General features: G+C 40.7%; 1 protein-coding gene across 1 annotated transcript in view; it reads left to right on the top strand.

Annotated features, from left to right (window-relative positions):
• Positions 1-18,252, top strand: part of LOC149289660 (RNA N(6)-adenosine-methyltransferase mettl16-like) — a 36,349-nt gene extending 18,097 nt beyond the window's left edge. Inside the window, exons 6-9 of the mRNA XM_089490334.1 lie at positions 1,785-1,854; positions 4,401-4,490; positions 15,999-16,166; positions 17,623-18,252. Of these exons, the coding sequence (XP_089346460.1) occupies positions 1,785-1,854; positions 4,401-4,490; positions 15,999-16,166; positions 17,623-18,252 (958 nt within the window). The remainder of the gene's footprint in view (positions 1-1,784; positions 1,855-4,400; positions 4,491-15,998; positions 16,167-17,622) is intronic.
• The last annotated feature ends 2,605 nt before the right edge of the window (positions 18,253-20,857 follow it).

Genomic DNA, 20,857 nt, shown 5'->3' with positions numbered 1-20,857 from the left:
ACACGTGTGCTTGATGGGTAATGTGTAATGTGGTTTTGTTACTTAAATACTTATAGAAACATACTGTTTGACAACTTTTTAGCCCGACCGCTGTGACACTTTACTGTGAAACCTAAGACCCCCGTGTAATCTCCCGCTCTGTCCTGAAATGTAGCAGCCAAGTGCCGCATTGAGCATGAATGGAGACGGCTGTCTTATTCCTGACGCCTACATTTTACTGACAGCGAGCACAACAGATTCAGATGTTGTGTGATTAGTAAACAGATGGGCTTTGACTTTAATCCCGAGCACGACGGCATTTAGAGTAAAACCCTCCAGTGGTTTTTGTTCATAGAACCAGCCCCGGCAAACTGCTGCCAGGAGCAAATACATTGAGCTGTCAAAAGCGTGATCGAGGGAAACTGATATCAAGAACTGTCTTCCAAAAGAGGTTAAGGAGATCTCTTTTTGAAGGCTAATTATTTAGGGCTGCTTAGGTGTGAAGAGACTGAAGAAAAACACACACAAAAAAAAAAAAACTACACCATCGGTCTCTCTTTTATAGTGAATGCAGTATATGTTTAAAATAATAATAATTTGGCTCAAGATCTAGTCCTGGGCATTTCCTTCGTAAGAAAAAAAACCCCCAAATACTTGTGTATCCAAAACTAAAATGGAACATATTTGCAGGTAATATCAACATTCTTAATGTAACACCGTTAAAATGATAAAGGAAAATTATTATTTTAATAATTATCTAATGAAGTTTTCCAAATGTCAATCTTTCTTACACCGAGATGAGTTTTGGAGGGTCCTGCTGACAATCCTGTTAAATTGCAAAGATTGTTGGATATATCATCGGCTGATGAGCTTGAAACCGAATGCACTCAGACTCGCGTTCAATATATAAAGGAGCACAAATATAAAAGGTGTGAGATGAAGGTTTGCTTTACGAAGGGTTAAAGCTGCTAAAGAATCCCACGAGAGGAGCCAAGTATACACACAAACACACTACATATAATTTTATGCAACATAATCCATATAATGGAATAATAACTGTGAATCAATTTTTGAGTGTTGACTATTCAACATGATTTATTCCTTTTTCTAATGCTGTTAAATACGATGAAGTGATGATTGATGGGATTTTGTGAATGTTTTTATATATTACTACATGTGTAACTCATAAAAAGTGCATCACACCTCATCGTGAAGATCCAAACTAATCTGACGTGATATTGTGGTCTGGCACAGACATGCTTCGGTACACTGCCGCATATATCCATTGTTCTCTCCTTATTTACAGACAGGTTTGCTCATTATGTTCATTATTTATTTTAAGTAACAAATAGTTACATATAGAATATTTGATCCAGAAGGATAAAAATTGCTTTATCTAACTCCAAAAAAAAAAAGGAATGTTTGTCCCAAAGTCGCCCCAAATATTGGTTCATCATAGTTGTAATTGTTTTATTTATTTTTTAGGTACCACTTAGGTTTGATTTTTCTGTTGCAGACTCCTGATGTTTTTATATGTCAGAATTACCATCAATTATCCCAATGTGTTCTGCTTTCATAGGCCTGTAGTGCTGTAGCAGAATGACCCGAAAGGGATTAATTAATGCAAATCAGTAGTTGTGTTTTGCGTGTTCATGCTGTTGCGGTGAAAAATGTCAAGATGTCTGGATCACGGAGTAAAAATTTCTGCATAATACAGTGACTGCTGAGCTACCTTTGGCTTTTGTGTTTTCCCGCGGTGAATTAAAGCTCCCCAATTATATACCCTGTCGGCTTTTTCATTCTAGATGGTACAGCTGCATGTTGGGGAAGAAGTGCAGTTTGGCGCCTTTGAAGGAAGAGCTACGAATTCATGGGGTACAGTTTGTTGTTTTTTATTTTTGTTGATTTTTTAACTCTGAATCTGTCTGAAAATCTCATATTTTTTTAAGAAGTTATAATTCCATTTTAATGCCATATTCAGAATAATACAAAAATGGCGCTTGTTTAACCCCTTCGTGACAAAGGCTGATTTTACTTTTTGTACCCTTCGTGACAATGGCCGTTTTAACATTTCTGCGCTGCTCGTGTTTAGCTGTAATTTTCTTCTTTCCCGTTTACTGAACCCACACACATTATATATTGTTTTTTTTCAGGACAAGAAGGGCTTTCTTTAGATGACATTGTTTTGATTGTATCATATTATTTACTATTAAAAAAAGTATAAAATATGGTGAAAAATTTAGAAAAAAATGACTGTTTCTAACTTTTAGTTGAAAAATCTTTTACTCATCTATAAAAGGTAATAAAAAAACCTGCTAAATAGATTCTACTATTTGTCCTGAGTTTAGAAATACCCAATGTTTTTATGTTCTTTTGCTTTTTTCTGCACGTTATGGAGCAATAAGTACAGGTAGCGTTTTGCTATTTCAAAGCCATTTTTTCAAAATCTGGTAATTCTTCCCTCCATGTGCCATTTCGGGTATCTTTGAAGCCTGCCAATGCAATTTACCCCATCAAATCATATATTTTTGAAAACTAGACAGCCCAGGGTATTCCAAATGCTGGTATTTTAACCCTTTCCAAGCACTTATTCTACCATCAGCCTTTGTCAAACTTTATGGTAGTAATTTTTTTGCATTTGTTTTTTCACACACATTTTACTTTAGGTATAAATAAACAGGTTCTGGTATATGTCACTATCATAAAACACCCCAATATGTGTTTAGCAACATCTCCTGAGTACAGCGATACCTCACATGAATGATTTTGCCTGGCTGTTTGGGGGCAAAAGGGCCACATTTGGGGCATGCACATTTTTCAATGTTGAACTTTGGCATTTGGGGATCCACTGCCCATCCCCTATTCGGTACATCTTTGAGCCGGGCCATTTCAGTGTGCCCAATAAACCCATATATTTTTGAAAACTAGACACCACAGGGTATTTTAAATGCTGGTATTTTAACTCTTTGCATGCACACATTTTACCACCAGCATTTTTTCAAAGTTTGCAGTAGTATTTTTGTGTGTGTATTTTTCCCACACACACCTACTTTATGTATGAATTTACAGCTCCTGGTATATACCGCTGTCACACGACACCCCAATATGTGTTCAGCAACATCTCCTGAGTACAGTGATACCCCACATGCATGGGTTTGTCATTTTTGGGGGGAACTAAAAGGCCACATTTGGTACGTGTGCATTTTTCTAATTGGAAATTAGATGTGTGGCCATCCTTCCCCCCGTGTTAATTGGGACCTTGTTGAACCTGGCCAATTAAATTTACCCCATCAAATCATACATTTTTTAAAAGAAGACACCCCATGGGCATTTAATATGCCAGTATTTTAACTCTTTCCATGCGAGAATTGTTTTAAGCTAATATGCTAATTTTAGGACTTGCTCACAAAAATATATTTTTTATATATATATATATATATTTTTTTGCCTTTTTTAAAAAAATTTTACCATTTTTTTTCAACTTGAAGGTTCCCCTGATAGTGACATCAGTGGGAAATTATTTTTACATTTTACTGGTTTTTTACTATTTTTTTTCTAATTATTATTAATTTTATTTTATTTTTAATTTATTTTTTCTAATCACACTGTGATTAGAAAGCTGAGCTCCATTGACTTGCATGGTTGAATGCAGTACCTATATTCAACCTGCAAGTGGAGCCAGAGTTCTCTAGAGGGTCTGGAGACCGGCTAGCGAACTTTTTAGACTTTGTTTTTCTTTATTGAATTTTCCCGGACCGCCGCCATCTTGCTGGTATCCCCAGGTAAGTGTTTGGTGTCACTGGATGCCTCCTGATCGAGGCATTCCAGCGACACCATTTAAGTTTAGGAGGCGATCGTTGATCGCCTCCTAAACGCTTTTAAAACGGGCGTCCGCCGCCATACAAAGTATGGCGGATGTTGACGCCCCGGGGAGGGGCCAGAGATGGTTGCCGGTCCTGGCACGTCATTTGTCGTTATCGACTTGAATTTCCGTGACGTGCCCGGACCGGCAATTGTCATCAAGGGGTTAAATTCTTCACACACTCGAGGGAGCTGGGATCAGCTCAGTGTGGTGTTTGAGCAGAGAGAGTCATCCAAAATATCACCGACAACAACGGCAGCCTTCGGGATAAAAGAGGTTTATAGGAACAAAATGAAACCACTGAGTTTCCTTCGATGCTAAACTACATTTTTGTATTCAACACCATATATAATGCTTATATAATTTTTTTTCTAATGGTATTTCCCCATTTAACAAAGATAAACCCATATTCTGAGACTTTAGATTATTTGTATTGGTCACTTACCTAAATATGAGTTTTCTGTTTGCAAAACTATATATTATATTAATGAACTATATTAAGCTCATTGTCTTTTTTTTTTTTTTTTTTTTTTTTTTTATTTATTAATCAATGCCATAGGTTCCCAAAGTTGCCCATACAGAATTTTATCAGGGGCGCACAATGCGTTGGGCTCTTGCATGGAGCTTTTATGACGATGTAATCATCCCGGTAAGTTTAAAACAAAATCATCTAATGATTCTAAACAAGGTGTAATGCAAGGTTGTCCACTGAACTTATATATATATATGATGTTGGGTAATTAATAAATATGAGTATTTTGGGGCACATATTTGGTTTTACCTGTTCATAACCGTGCATTCACTGCCTATACGCTCAAGCAGATCTGTTTTTCCCTGGTCTGACTAATAAACAACATTGCAGAATATGATGGTAGTATGTAATCATATGTATATGTAGTGTATGGTATTTAATGACTTCTAAACTAGAATGGCACATACTGTGTGTATATATTAGATATCTGCCTTATGTAAATACTGCAGGAGCAGCCATTCTAACTGTCATGGATGTGCATGATTATTCCTCCTTTTTAACTTCATTTTATTGGTTCGGGCAGCCTTTGCAATAATCACGTGAAGAAGAAAAAGAGCAGAAAAGATTAGAGACTCCAGTTGTGTCACATTCTGCCACATATCTCAACGAATTATCCCCAGAAACAGTCACTGGCTGACAAAACCCACATGCAAAAAGTAGTTTTAAGAAATACATTCAGATTATTTATTGAATAATTTCTGTATCTCGATCGTATTCTGCAGTGCTGTAAACGGTAAGAAGCAGTACATCTCATACTAATTCGGACAGAAAAAAGAGAGTCCTGCTCAATAAGATTACAATCTGGAAGGCGGTGGGGTGAAAATGCTTGACTGGGGCCAGCCACCAAACTGTATATTAGTCTAAACATAGTTTAAATAATTAATATTACTAGACACCCCTAAATTACTGACTGATAAGTAAGGTGGGAGACTCCTCGCAGCCTTTTTGAGTCTCGAAAAGGTGAGGCAGTTGCCCGGTCCTTAAGGGGTTAAGTAGCGTTCTGCTGTTCTGTGCTCAAAGCATTCAAACTGCAATCAGTATTTGCGATTTGAGTTACACCACAAAGATCTTGGGCTGATTTATTTGAGAATGAATGACTTGTAGATAAAGAAGAAGTGGGGAAATTGATAGATTGCACAAAGGTGCCAGATAATTGTTCTGTATCAGCTCGGCTGCAAGTGGGGTGAAGCAAGTTCAATGCGTGTTCCATCATATAATTATCAGGGGTATAGCCTAAAGATCTTACAGCTGTGTGTTTCTCAGCAGGTACAGAATCTCCACTCATGGGATTTGTTACACTGGGGAAAGGCTTGTATACACGTAAATGCCAAGAGGAGAGTCTGCCCTTTCCAAAGCATTCGCGTTCCCTGGCGCCTTCCCTCATATTTCTGTTGGCTAGTGGAATTTGCCCCTCAGTCACTGTCATTGGCATGGCCATACCTGCCAACTTCCCAAGTCACGCTACCCTCAGTTCTCCCTCTGGCTTCATGAGGGGTGGGGCTATTTCTGCATGTAGGCAGGGCTAGCCCCCCAAAAAAGTATTGAATGGGATGGAAAGTGGGCGGGGAGTGGGCGTGTCTAAATGTTGGCAGGTCTCTAGGAACAGACCTGGCGCTCTGATCACAGGAATTGAGAAAGGGGAGAGATAATGAGGGGGACGGAACGCAGTGAGTGAAGGAGGAGAGAAAGGCGCGAGATAGCGGCAGTAGCACCTTGTTTCCATCTACACCCATCCTATATATATATGTTAATGTACATAAATATGTTTAAACAGATTAAACAGGATAGGTTCAAGGTGTTTGCATATAGATATATAGATATTAGATCTTGCCAAAATATTGCCAAGCTATGTGATATATGGGGGTTTGAGTATATGCTTGTGTGTTTTATGTTTTTTTAGGAATTTAGAGAAAGTTAAGCATGTTTGTCCAAATTGATACTATCTGTGATGTTAGAACATGCATGTGCTTGTATGTGTTGTTTATGTTGTGAATACACAGGATTTTAGAAACAATACATGCTCGGTAACAACAAAATAACTAGAAAACCCTTTCCTACTACAAGACTGTCTTCTATAAATTCCTCCTTAACAGTGATGTCATAATTTAGTCTGCATTCTTTGTATGGGAAAGATGATGCACAAGGTTTTGCCTCAGCTGTTATAACCCAACATTAAAAATAGGGCTATGATTTACAAAGAGCTTTGTTGTATCCTTGCATATCACCCATTAATACATCTTTTTAGTAAATCTAAAATTATGATAGCCCAGTAAATTTTTTTGCCACTGAAATATCGTCGCTAACATTCTTTTCTTCCCAAATGTACATGTATTTTGCCGTTGGCTGTTAGACACAAAGCAATGCGGCACACACTGGAAATATTAGTATCGCTTTGTATCGGAGACGCATAAGCCCCCTAATAGCTCATAAGGCTTGGTGTGCCTCTGGGGGTCCGTGCTCCCTGTCCTGCCTCTGATAAATGCCTTTTGCACCCCCCGCATGTGACAGACTGGTCTGCTAATGCCCATTTGTCTGAAGGATTAGACATGCACACTGATTTCTCTGTGCTTAACAAATTAAGAAGGCATTAGCCGACAGCTTCTATCACACCATCGGCATAATGAAAGAATGGAACATCTTGGGCTAAATGTCAACCTTTTTATTATTATTATTAACCAAGTCTTGTTTTTCCCGTCCAAGCCACTGTTAGAAACATTTCTTATTCCCTTCATCGATTTCAGGTTTGTATTCACCCTGGTTGGGGGTTAACTGCAGATGTCTAGTCTGGCAATTACAATGCAGAGACTTGGCATTAAATAGGTATGATTGTAAGCAGCCAGTGAAAGGTCTTGGATGACGGCTGACTGTGATTTCACGCCGAGCATGGCTTGATAGAATTGATTGTTTTTTTGCAGTCTAACCATTTAAAGTGACAGTACACACTTTTCCTATACATGTGTACATGCTTTTCGTGTGTTTCAGTATTAATCTGGGGCAGAAAAAATGTCTGCTAGATACTTTTGGACGGCACTGAAACCCACAGCCCGCAAAACCTAAATACCGAGATGGGGAGGCGTTTTTAGAGATGTTTAGCTGAGTTAGTCTAGTGCCAATAGTAACACAAAAGGGCAGCACATGAGTAGCTTCAGGTTACCAGAAGAACGAACACATATTAGCCAAGATTTCCAGAATAATTTAGGTGTTCAGGGGCGATCTTGGACAAAAGTCTGTTGTTATGCGGTTTCTGCATTACATTAGCTGTATGAATGCAGACTGCACCCTTTCTAGTGCTATGATATCCTTCTTTAGAATAGGTGTCCAAAATTGCACAGCATATTCAAGGTGCGGCCTTACCATTGATTTATACAGAGGCAAAATTATATCTTTATCCCGCGACTTGATGCCCCTTTTTATACACGACAATACCTTACTGGCCTTAGCAACCGCAGACTGACATTGCACATTGTTGCCTAGTTTGTCAAATCCTTCTCATTTGCCGTTACCCCTAATTCACTACCTTTTAGGGTGTAAGTTGCTTGTGCATTCGCTACCCCGAAGTGCATAACTTTACATTTATCTATATTGAATTTCATCTGCCATTTGTGTGCCCTTTCCCCCAGTCTATCTAGATCCCTCTGCAGCACAGTAATATCCCGCTCGCACTGTATTACTTTACCTAGTTTAGTGTCATCTGCAAACACAGAAACATAACTTCCAATGCCTATTGCCAGGTCATTTATAAATATGTTGAGTAAAATTGGTCCCAGAACAGAACCCTGAGGGACACCACTTACCACTTTTGACCAGCTTGAAAATTTACCATTTATAACAAATCTCTAAGCCAATGTTCTACCCAAGAACAAGAATTTGCATCTAGACCAATTTCCTTCAGTTTGAATACTAACCTATTGTGTGGAACCGTGTCAAACGCCTTGGCAAAATCCAAGTAGATTACATCCACTGCAACCCCCTGATCGACACTTCTACTTACTTCTTCATAGCATGCAATTAAATTAGTTTGACAGGACCTATGTTTCATAAAACCATGCTGATTTTTGCTAATAATAATGTTCTTCCCAAGGAATTCTTGAATATTATCCCTAAACAGCCCTTCAAATACTTTCCCAGCCACGGAAGTTAAGCTCACAGGTCTATAGTTTCCGGGCACAGAGTTTTTGAAAACCCTTTTTGAAAATAGGAACCACATCTGCCTTCCTCCAATCCTCTGGTACAATTCCTGAAAGAAAAGAATCCCCGAAAGATTAGAAACAGAGGTTCACTTATCTCCTGACTCAGCTCCTTAAGTACTCGTGGGTGAATACCGTCAGGCCCCGGAGCTTTGTTAACATTCATTTTCTTTAGTTGCTGCAGCACCTTGTCCTGAGCCATCCACTCAGTTTGACTGAAAATTTTTCTCAGTGGTCCTATGCATATCCATTGCCTTAGGTTCCTCAATATATACTGAGGAAAAATAGTTATTTAAAGTTTCTGCTTTTTCCTGGTCCTCCGTAACCAACACTCCCCTCTCTGTTTCTAATGAACCTACGTTTCCATTTTTTGTTTTTTTTAGAATTTATGTACTTTTGGGGTTAGTTTTGCTCTCTTTGCCCATCACCCTCTCATTTTCTAGTTTAGCCCATCTAATCACCTTTTTTGGCTTCCTTATATCTTATATAGGATGCCTCTGATTCGTCTGATTTAAATGCTGTAAAAGCCATTTTCTTATTTTTAATTTTCTGCTTAACGTCCCCACTAAGCCACATCGGTTTCAATTTGTTTCTTTTATATTTGTTTCCTAGTGGTACATACTGAGAAGTGTACCCTGCTAATATTTGTTTGAAAATACTCAATTTTTCCTCTGTTTTTATCCCTGAAGAGTTTATGCCAGTCAATAAGTTGTAAAGCTGCCCTTATCTTATTGAAATTGGCCTTCTTAAAATTATACCTTTTAGTATTCCCCATGGGCAATTTCTTTTTTGAGTTTATTTCAAAAGAGACCTATTGTGATCACTATTACCCAAGTGCTCCCCCACTTGAATGTTAAGACACAAGATCTACATTGTTATCACCAGATCCAAACAAGTATCCTTTCTAGTTGGTGCTTGTACCAGTTGTGACATGAAGGTGTCATTTAACAGGTTCAAAAACCTGAATCCCCTTGCAGAACTACTAGACCCTCTCTCCCAATTTATGTCCGGGTAATTAAAATCTCCAATAATTAACGTGTTACCCAGATGTGCAGCTTTCTCAATTTGCTCTAACAGCTGCTCTTCCTCATCATTATTAACATTAGGTGGTTTATAACATATCCCAACCAGTAGTTCATTTCCTTTTTTTTGCACCAAGCTGATATCTACCCATAAAGCTTCCACAAATCCCTTGTCGCCTTCAAGATGCTTAATATTTGACTTTAGCTCGTTGTTAACATACAAGCATACGCCTCCTCCCTTCCTGCTTTTTCTGTCCTTCCTATATAACGTATAACCTTTTAAGTTAACTGCCCAGTCATGGGTCTCATCCCACCATGTTTCTGTTATGCCTATTATATCATATTGTTTAGTGTATGCTATTGCCTCTAGTTCTCCCATTTTGTTATTTAGGCTCCTTGCATTAGCAAGCATACATTTAATATTACCCTGAGTCTCTTGAATTTTATGTGAATTTTTTATTAATACATACCTCCTCTGTTCTGATCTTGCCCCTCCCCCCATCTCCACCCCCCTTGTTCTGATCTGAAGCCCCTCTTCTTTCTGCGCTCTCTCCATTTTCAAGATCTCTGTGTCCCTCCCCCCCTATATATATATATATATAATGGCTGAGCTTATGTGAAACAAATTGCTTATATATCAACAGTCATGAAAAGCTTTACCTGTTCCCAGAATGCAAGGGTAGAAATAATAATGGTCCCCCTTTAATAATGGCAGATGAGGGGGTCAGGCCATATTCTGTGACCTGCGGAACCACAGATTATTTCCCTGGCAACGGTATATATATATGTACCAAAAATCTTTATAATTGTGTAGCATTGGTATCGTATGGCATTTAACCCTCGGTTATCCAGTGAACAGAAGACACCATTACAATGCAAACAGGTCCAACACTCGGCTGGGTACAGTTTCTAAAAATGAAAACCATTTGAGTGGAAATACTGGCCTATTTCCATTCCGGCTCCTGCAGTCACCAGGACTTCTTTAAATGTTTCTAGTCTCTGTGAATAATGATGTCAGGACTCGGGTGATCAGGTCGGGTAGGAGCCCATGCGCAGGGGATACTTGGGGTTCAGTATGTAACCCAGGGTGCATGATTATGCAAACAAAGACACCACAAACAGAAATCCAGGTAATGCAGTGTATTTCATGTATATAACAGGGCCAGCAAATAAGGGTAATATAGTCTAAGCAAGTAACCGGACGTATGGCAAAATAAAATACAGGTAATAAGTCTTTTGGCAGGGAGCCCGCTTGGAAGGGCGCAACAGACAGAGAGCCCGCTTGGAAGGGCGCAACAGACAGAGAGCCCGCTTGGAAGGGCACGAAAGCCACACAGCCCGCTTGGAAGGGCACGACAGACAGAGAGCCCGCTTGGAAGGGCACAACAGACAGAGAGCCCGCTTGGAAGGGCACGACAGACAGAGAGCCCGCTTGGAAGGGCACGACAGACAGAGAGCCCGCTTGGAAGGGCACGAAAGGCACACAGCCCACTTGGAAGGGTACGAAAGGCACACAGCCCGCTTGGAAGGACACAATAGCAGGGAGTCCACTTGGAAGGACACAATAGCAGGGAGTCCACTTGGAAGGACACAATAGCAGGGAGTCCACTTGGAAGGACACAATAGCAGGGAGTCCACTTGGAAGGACACAATAGCAGGGAGTCCACTTGGAAGGACACAATAGCAGGGAGTCCACTTGGAAGGACACAATAGCAGGGAACCAGGAACAGTACAGGTGCAGAGCCACAGCAGGAAGGTCCATAGACTTCAATACAAAGGCCCTGACTAAAGGGCAGGGCAGGTTCATAAAGGCAGGGTAATCCAGGTAATAAGGCCCAGCTGGATGTAGACTAGTGCTCAACCCAGGTAACAAGGCACACCTGAGTTCTGAGTGCTCCAGAGGGTGGAGGGTGGCCACTAGTGGTTGCAGATGTAAACACCACAGGTATTAAAAAAGCCATGGTTCAGGCAGCGAAATATTGGTTCCTGACAGTACCCCCTCCCCAAGGAGCGGTCACTGAACGCGAACAGACTGAACAAAATCTGTACACCTTTAATAAACTGAGCAGAAGGGTGTACTTAACGTGATTTCTTCTTCTTCTTCTTCTTCTTTTTCGGTAAAGCTTGTTCACAGATCTCCAGGTCTTCCTTTCTGATTATATTGCCATTAGAGGTAATAACACAATCAAAGGAAAGGTTATCTGTGGTGCAATCGTAGGTCAAATTAGGACTGGATGCTGAAGAAGTTGATGAGAAGGTATGATTCAGTGCTTTCTCTTTCCATGTACCAGGGGTCACATAGCTGCCCTGTACCCAGGGCACTACTGGGAGCAGGGGGGTAGTACCAGAACTGCACTGGGTCAAAACGGGAGAAGCAGGCTTGGTATGGGAAGCACTGATGGAAGGCCCCTTCTTCCTCAGAGATGGAATAGGGTCATGTATCTTTGCTATCAGTCCAGAGGTGATACTAGGGGCTATGGTAGTCTCTGGTGTATCACACTTTGCTGAGGTAGCAGTGATAGGAGTTGCAATCACGGCTGAACAGAAAGCAATAGGAAGTTCATCCATATGGGAGCAACCCACACTGCCACAGACTGTAGGATCACAGACGCTGCATTCCATCACAGAACAATCATCAGGCTTCAGCTGGACATCCACCGGAGTTTGAGAAGCACCAGGAATCACCAGGGTTGGTATATACTCCATGGGTTCACTATCCTGGGGAATAAAGCTACTTCCCCTTTTAGCAGAGCTCTGTGGTTGTGACGTAGACTGCTCAATCGGTACAGAGGGTTTAGGAGGTTTCAGAGGACATTGGGTGATCCAGTGTCCCTTTTTGCCACAGTAAAAGCAAGATTCCTCATCACGCCTTTGTTGTAATTCGGTTGTGGTAAGGGGTTCACGTTTCCTAGATTTCCTAGGAGATTCCTTTTTAACACTGGTAACAGGCTTGTTGGATTTCTCAGGTGATGTAGCAGGTGTAGGTGAATGGTCTTCATGAGAGTGATTGGAGTTGGAGTCCCAGATTTGCATTAATGATTTGCACAGTTCAAGCAAGCATTCTCCTATCATTTTGATGACTGAAAGTAACCCCGCTGACTCCTTGTAATGGCCTTTGTATTCTGTCAGGACTCGGGTGATCAGGTCGGGTAGGAGCCCATGCGCAGGGGATACTTGGGGTTCAGTATGTAACCCAGGGTGCATGATTATGCAAACAAAGACACCACAAACAGAAATCCAGGTAATGCAGTGTATTTCATGTATATAACAGGGCCAGCAAATAAGGGTAATATAGTCTAAGCAAGTAACCGGACGTATGGCAAAATAAAATACAGGTAATAAGTCTTTTGGCAGGGAGCCCGCTTGGAAGGGCGCAACAGACAGAGAGCCCGCTTGGAAGGGCGCAACAGACAGAGAGCCCGCTTGGAAGGGCACGAAAGCCACACAGCCCGCTTGGAAGGGCACGACAGACAGAGAGCCCGCTTGGAAGGGCACAACAGACAGAGAGCCCGCTTGGAAGGGCACGACAGACAGAGAGCCCGCTTGGAAGGGCACGACAGACAGAGAGCCCGCTTGGAAGGGCACGAAAGGCACACAGCCCACTTGGAAGGGTACGAAAGGCACACAGCCCGCTTGGAAGGACACAATAGCAGGGAGTCCACTTGGAAGGACACAATAGCAGGGAGTCCACTTGGAAGGACACAATAGCAGGGAGTCCACTTGGAAGGACACAATAGCAGGGAGTCCACTTGGAAGGACACAATAGCAGGGAGTCCACTTGGAAGGACACAATAGCAGGGAGTCCACTTGGAAGGACACAATAGCAGGGAACCAGGAACAGTACAGGTGCAGAGCCACAGCAGGAAGGTCCATAGACTTCAATACAAAGGCCCTGACTAAAGGGCAGGGCAGGTTCATAAAGGCAGGGTAATCCAGGTAATAAGGCCCAGCTGGATGTAGACTAGTGCTCAACCCAGGTAACAAGGCACACCTGAGTTCTGAGTGCTCCAGAGGGTGGAGGGTGGCCACTAGTGGTTGCAGATGTAAACACCACAGGTATTAAAAAAGCCATGGTTCAGGCAGCGAAATATTGGTTCCTGACAAATGACTATATTTGCTTTATGTTGAGACCTGGTCTGACCTATTTGGCCTCATTACCGTTTAATAATGTGCTTGCCGGGGTATAAGCTTCCTGCCATGATCATTTTCATAGCATGTATGTATATATATATATCATCTTTAATATTTTAGTCCTACAGAATGATCACATCTATTGGTGTTGGGGGGGGGCTGGGGATCGGTAGCTGAATTTTGTAAATCACATTTAATTGTATTGCAGTCTGCTGCTTGTTGCTCAACTGATTTAAATGGCACGTCGATACGTCACTTAGTAAAAGAGCCAGAATATAAGATGCTGAACATGCTTTCTTTTACAAAGCCGCAGACCGAGTCTCCAGTAACTGGCTTACCATATGCATGTTTTTCTGATAAGTCCAGGTTTTTAGCATACCCTCCAGGGATTGTTATACCTCTGATGTGTTTGAAAGGCATATTAAAGAGAATATGCTATGTTCAGTTGCCTGTTAAATAGACAGCTTGCAGAGAATAGGCTACGGCACACCGAGAGAATGCTGAGTGGGCAGAAACGCTTATTTTCATTCCTTCTCCACCGTGAAGCTCAGACATGTAGTATTCACTAACCACGGAGTCCACATGTATACATTTCTGCGCGGGTTGGCTAGAATACACACACGTGTGTTTACACTGCGGCACCCACATACCTCTCTCTTTGTTGCTTGCCCTTGTTCAGGAAGAATCAATGTCTGTTCCGAGGAGGAGGAGGAGGTTTCACAATAGAAATGTGCAGACTTTGCTAAATCTGTCGCAGCTGAACGGCTCGTTCATCAAGTTCAAAATGCATGCGCTCATATAGTATGCAAAAATATTTGCACATTTATCTGCAGGTTTGCTGCCTCCATTCTCCAGTTCCAGATCCAGAAATTCAAATTGTGATCTAGTTTGCAAAAGCAGAATGTGCGTTTTCTTTTTAATATTTGCGATCTGAAGTGCGGGGAAACAAAGGAACATTAAAGGGCAGCAAACACACTGACTCCTAATCAGTAGTGCCTGTGGTAAACAGTAGAATGGCTCGGTCTCAATCATCCAGCCTGACACTGACTAGTGAAAGTCTGATGAAATAATTCCATTGTACAGCCAGAAGCTCATTAGCGTTGCCATAAAGAATCAGCTCAGTGTGGTGTTTGAGCGGGGAAAGTCTCCCAAAATATCACATCACTGACAACAAAAGCAGCCTCCAGGTCAGAAGATAAAGGGCGTTTATGGGAATAAAACCTGATATAATCAGGTTTTTGTCACTGACAATCTACAATTCTGTATACAGCACAATATTTTATGATCAAGGAGAAAAGAAATGTTTTCAATGAAACATCCCCTTTAAAGAGAAGGTCATAAACACGCCAATCTTTAAGTACAAATAATTATCCTTTACTTTTCAATAACTTGAATTCAATATTCACAGGTTTTTGCTTTACGTAAAATGCCTGGGCTAATCAGTGCTCTGTTTGGGTGCCTGATTGTGAAGTGGAATGTAATGGCTTGAAAACTTATATTCATTTGCCAAGTTAAAAAGCATAAATCATATCTTGTTTTTTCCGTTTTACTCTTCGTTGATCTGTGCAGCAGCATAAAGGTTATTAATAAAACAGATCAGTATTTTGGTGTGTAAAATGTGAATGCAGGAATGGGTGGGTTTAGCTTGTTTTTCACAAATGTCTCTTGTGGTTGTCTGGATCCATCTAGTGGTATGTCGGAGGAACTGCGCCCTGAAGGAAAATGTAGTGAAGTGAAGACGTCTCCTGCCTTCTGACATAGATTACATGCAGACACTCTTTAAAGGGTGTTCGGCTAATAGTACCATTAATGGTAAAGACCATATAATTAGTAAAGATTATCACTCCAGGCTCCTTACCTATGCTGAGGCAAATACATACAACCTTTGAGAGAATAGAAGGAACTCCAATGGATCTATTTGACACTGAATACTTAAGCACAATACCCTTCTTGCTCTCAGCTTGGTGCTCCCATAGTCCTTTTGAGAGCCAAGCCTCACTCAATCGCCATTCCCTTTTTGATTTCGTGTAACTCCCCAATCTCCAAAGGAGCCAGGGGGTAAAAAAACAAAATGTTTTAACATTTTGAGATTTCATTATTCTGCTCGTGTGTGTGTGTGTGTGTGTGTGTGTGTTTGATGTTCATCGCTGAATTGTTTATATCTGGGTTACATATGGATTGTAAACATATCCTTCCATGTGTTTTCATTCTGCTACAGAGCATTTCTTTATTTTGTTTTATTCTGCAAATGATTAAATTATGTTCTTTATTTGCTTTGGATTCAGAACCCTCCTAAGAAGAGAAAGTTGGAGAAGCCCCGGAAACCCATGATGTTCACGGTCCTTGAGGCGATCGTAAAACTGCTGGCGGCTAAATCTTCCCAAAGCTTGGAGGATGTTGGGAGCATCGCAGTGGTTACAGAATGGATGAAAAAGATTCTGACTGATCTCAGGGTAAGGGACCTTTGAAGTGAAAACAAAGCAGGAGTTGGTTCACATAATACCACCAGTAGTGATAAATGTAATCGCAGCAAATCTAGTAAAAGAAAAGTAGGTCAGAATCATAAAGGAGTTTAATAAAAGTCAACTTGTGTTAGCAATGCCTTCTTTGATGTACGCTACCGTTCAAATGTTTGGGGTCACCTAGAAATGTCCTTGTTTTTGAAAGAAGCACATTTGGCCATTAAAATAACATTGAGTGGATCACAAATACATTGTAGACATTGTTAAAGTTGTAAATGACTATTGTAGCTGATTTTGAAAGGAATATCTTTAGAGAGGTACAGAGGCCATATATCACTCCTATCACTCCTTCTAATGGCACGTTGTGTTCGATAATCCAAGTTCAAGTTTAAAAGGCTAATTGATCATTAGAAGATTATTTTTAAATTGTTACAGTGAGATATTGCCTTGTTTGCCATGAAAACAGCTAAGTGCCATCTGAATGGCATATGTCTAAAAAACGTAAAACCTTACTCTAGTGGGAGATATTGGTGGCGATTTAACCAACTGAAGTCAGGTTTCATGCCTTCTTCACAATCAAAGCCTTTGAAGACTATACCTGCAAAAAATCTTCCTGTTTTAGATGATGGTCTTTTTCTAACATTTTTCCTCTGAAGTAAATCAACATCCCTAGAAACATAGAATGTATCAGCAGATAAGAACCATTTGTCCACCTACTTTGCTCAATTTCTGAATACTTTCCTTAGTCCCTGGAATTATTTTATATCTAGGATAGACTTATGCCTATCCCATTCATGCCTAAACTCCTTCACTGTATTAACCTCTACCATTTCTGCTGGGAGGTTATTCCATGCATCCACTACTTTCTCAGTAAAGTAATACTTCCTGATATTACTTTTAAACCTCCCCTCCTCTGCTCTTGTTGTACTCCCTCTTCCTGCTACTAATGCTATACAACCCAGCTCCTTGCTCGCTTTGTGTGGTACTTTGTTGCATGGGTTCTGAGAAATAATTACTCCTATGTCCCTCTCCTCCGTTGTCACTGACAGAATGGTGTCCTCAATGCTGTATTCTTCCTTGCTATTTTTATGTCCCAAGTGCATTATCTTATATTTCTCAATATTAAACTGCAGCTGCCACACCCCCGACCATTCTTCTAAGGTGTGTTATGCATGAAATTGTTCTAATCTCAACTGAATCTAAAATGTTAAACCAGTGACTTTGTTTTATGGATTAAAACGAATGATCATAGTGCCCAAAACGTGCCACTATTGCAGGTAAGGTAAGGTTGTTTATTCCAGACTCTGGCTGGCAGTCAGGATGTGGCATGGCTTATCTGTGTTATTCCAAACCAGAATGTACATCTGGTCATTTGGAATAACATGCTTGTGTAAATAGATTTTATCAGTTGATGTGATTACAATTGTTGTAACATTTTTTTTATCAGGTTCAACATAAATATGTCACCTGCAGTAATGTAGAAGAGAGCTTGTTTCTCACAGCCATTGAAAACTCTTGGGTTCACATTCGTCGGAAGAAAAGGGACCGAATGAGGCAACTCCGAGAGCTGCCTCGTGCTCCTGATGACTTCCTGCAGACAAACAAGGAGGAAAAGCCTCTCCAAAAAGAATCTGTAAAACAAGACGTCCAAATAGCAGGAGTGCCCCCGGAAGAGAATGAGACAGATCCCACAGCTGCAAACCCCACTTGCACTGAACCTGTATCTTCCAATCCCGATGACAGCTTCACAGTGTCTCCTTCCCTGGCCGGAGATGCTGATCCAGAAGCTATCGCAGATGTAAGCATGAGCTCAAAGCCAGAGGAAACTTCCCAGTTTGAAACCATTGAAGAGACTGAAAATGACTGCCCAGAAGAACTGAACCTCCCAACTGAGGAGTGTGCGCCACAGGCTCAAAGCAGTGGCACTTCTTTTCTTTTTAAGTGTGTGATGAATGTGAAGAAGGACATAAATGATGTATTAGTTGAGATGCACTTTGTTGAAGGCCAGAACAGAGACCTGATGAACCAGCTTTGTACATACTTACGCAACCAAATCTGTCGGCTTGCTACCAGCTAACTTATCATATCCAAAGTCAAGTATTCGGTTCGCTGTGTTTTTGAATATTTTTTATACGTTAAAATAGCAGTATGTGTCCAACAATCACTTCCCATAGAACAATATTTTCATACTTATTTGACTGAGTAGAGTGGAGATGCAACCAGAAAAAAATATTAATCCAACAAAGTATACTCATCGGAGGGTCTGAGTTTTTGAGCGGGCTGTCCCTTCAGATTAATTCTAATTGCTCAATCTACTCTGCAGAGTAACTTCTGGGTGAAAGACTCTGCAGAGCTTTTTAGGTTTAGTTTGTGCCCGTCACCCTCCAACCAGGCTAATGCCAGGTAAGCTCAGCCTTTGACCCTGCCTCTAGGAGAGAAACCATGGGAAATGTGCACACAGTACAGCCAGCAGTGTTGCCTTCTGTGAAGCAGCTGCCAGTGAGATAGGCAATTAGATTTAGTAAATAAAATGTAAAAAAAAAAATAAAATGTATGCTTAGCAAATCCAAGGAAAAATAGGCCAAAACTTAATTTTTCCACAAGTCAGACATTGCGGTAATTTGTTTGTGAGCAATGTATGTTTTTATTTCTCAATTATCTTTTAATTAAAACATTTCAAATTGCAAAACCTTATTTTGATTTGTTTATATGTGGCTCTCTGCTTAACGGGACACTTTAATGGTAAATTGCCACCGGTTTTTATTTCTAGTGTCAGATTAAAAATGTTTTCAAAAATATTGTACTGCTTTGTTTTTAAATAATTGTTCCAGTTTTTGAATAATGTTATCAGGCAGCGGCATCTTAGCCATTTGTATGTTCTTGATCCGTTATCTTAGCCCAATCTGCAAGACAAACACCGCGACTCTGTATCATAAATAAAGAGTGGCTCAGGCCGTTGACAGTCTATGGAGGAACAGACTTCATTAGCATTGCCATAAAGAGTCATCTCACTTTGGTGTTTGAGAAGGGAAAGTCACACAAAACCCCAGATCTGCAGATAAAGGAAGTTTATTGAAATAAAATCACATTTTTATGCTCAAGGAGAATAATATGCTTCCATGCAAAACATTGTGTTTAAACCATGCTCTTTAATACAGAATTGTGGCAGGGAGTGTAAATATTTTATACCGAACCTTAGTAAGTAATAAAGAAATTTTTTTCTATAACACGTTTAAACGCATTATACATGTTCTTAATACCTAACCCCCCAGCACTTCTGCAAAGTTGGCTGCATGTTGATGCCTACCCCTCATGTAGTGCAGATTTTTTTTTATTTTTTTTTTTAATTATCCAGAAATCTGTCGGTCGGCTGCGTGCAACAACACAGGCCTTGGCTTCTCCATTGTAGATTCACCATTGCTGCACTAGACTGAGAGTTGTAGTTTCAACTCGCCGACTTCACTGTTAATTATGAATGAACTAGCGCAGGCAAGTTTCTCCATCAAGAAGGGCTGATCTTGCCCTGTATAATGCAGAAATCAATCCATAAGGAGACTACAGCTTTCTCACTGCTTTAACAGGTACATCCTAAAACATGTACCCTGATTACCTTTATGACGTACCCCTACGGCATGTGGATGTGCCGCTGCACAGGAGATCAGGCTGTCTATTGGAAGCCAGCGTTGGTGTGTTACATAGGGAACGCCAGATCCCGCAAACATGCATTCCTTTCCGGTAGGCATCACTGGAGGACAGGAGACACTCAGCAGGGCCTGTCTAGATTGCTTCCCCAGCTGGCTGATCGCATGCATTCCGATTATCAATGCAAGTCTCCAGAGCCTTGCTTGCTGATCACAGGGCAGGGGAAATTGAAGGGAAGAAAGTCAGAAACAATGTTTCTCCCTCTTTCTATTAAGGGAAAAAGTACAAGAAAAAAAACTTTAAAAATAAGTAAACAATACAGTAAGCTCAGTGATGTCATCGTGATGGATTTCTAGCCATACTGCATTGATCACAGTGCAAAAATATATACGTGCCCTAGCACTACATCTAAAAAAAAAATAAAAAAATAAAAATACAACGCTTGTCCCTGTTCTCTACCCTAAACCCCTTAAGCCAGAAGTATTATAAACTATAAGGGGTACTAAGGAAGAGAAGTATGTATGTGGGTTTGTCGAAGCATATGAATCCTTCCTCCTAACAAGATAGCAAGGGGTTAAAGCCTCCAAACAAGGGCAGGGAGTTGGGCCTTTCTGTCTGCGGTGCACGGGTGGATCAGGGAACCTAATTAATTGGGTTTAAAAAGTGCTGCCGGTTTGAATCTAAGGCAGAGGCCATCGTGAAAAGAAGTCTCTGGGTCAGTGATGGACACTACCCGATGGGCGCTTCTGGAAGCGATTTATATTCCCTCCTATGTGTAAAGAGAAGTGGTTTTCTTTTATTTGCTGTTTATTAACAAGCTGTCTCTGAAGTTAAGAGGTTGTTAATTGGGCCGTAGAGTGAAATTAAACAGACTTTTTAAGAACATTCCTTCTCCTGTCCTGCTGCGACAATACCCCGCAGAGACTCGCACTACCACAGTCGGGTATGTCTGAACTTAAGTTGGGTTATTGTTCATCAGTGGTACCTACTTTAAAAAAAAAAAACAATTTTAGTATAGTTTTTAAAAAAAATTTCACAAG

The sequence above is a fragment of the Sceloporus occidentalis genome, unplaced genomic scaffold (assembly GCF_023333645.1).
Source record: "Sceloporus occidentalis isolate IW3139 unplaced genomic scaffold, rSceOcc1.0.p SCAF_43, whole genome shotgun sequence".
Taxonomy (NCBI): Eukaryota; Metazoa; Chordata; class Lepidosauria; order Squamata; family Phrynosomatidae; genus Sceloporus; species Sceloporus occidentalis.
This window is presented reverse-complemented; position numbering and strand designations above follow the sequence as displayed.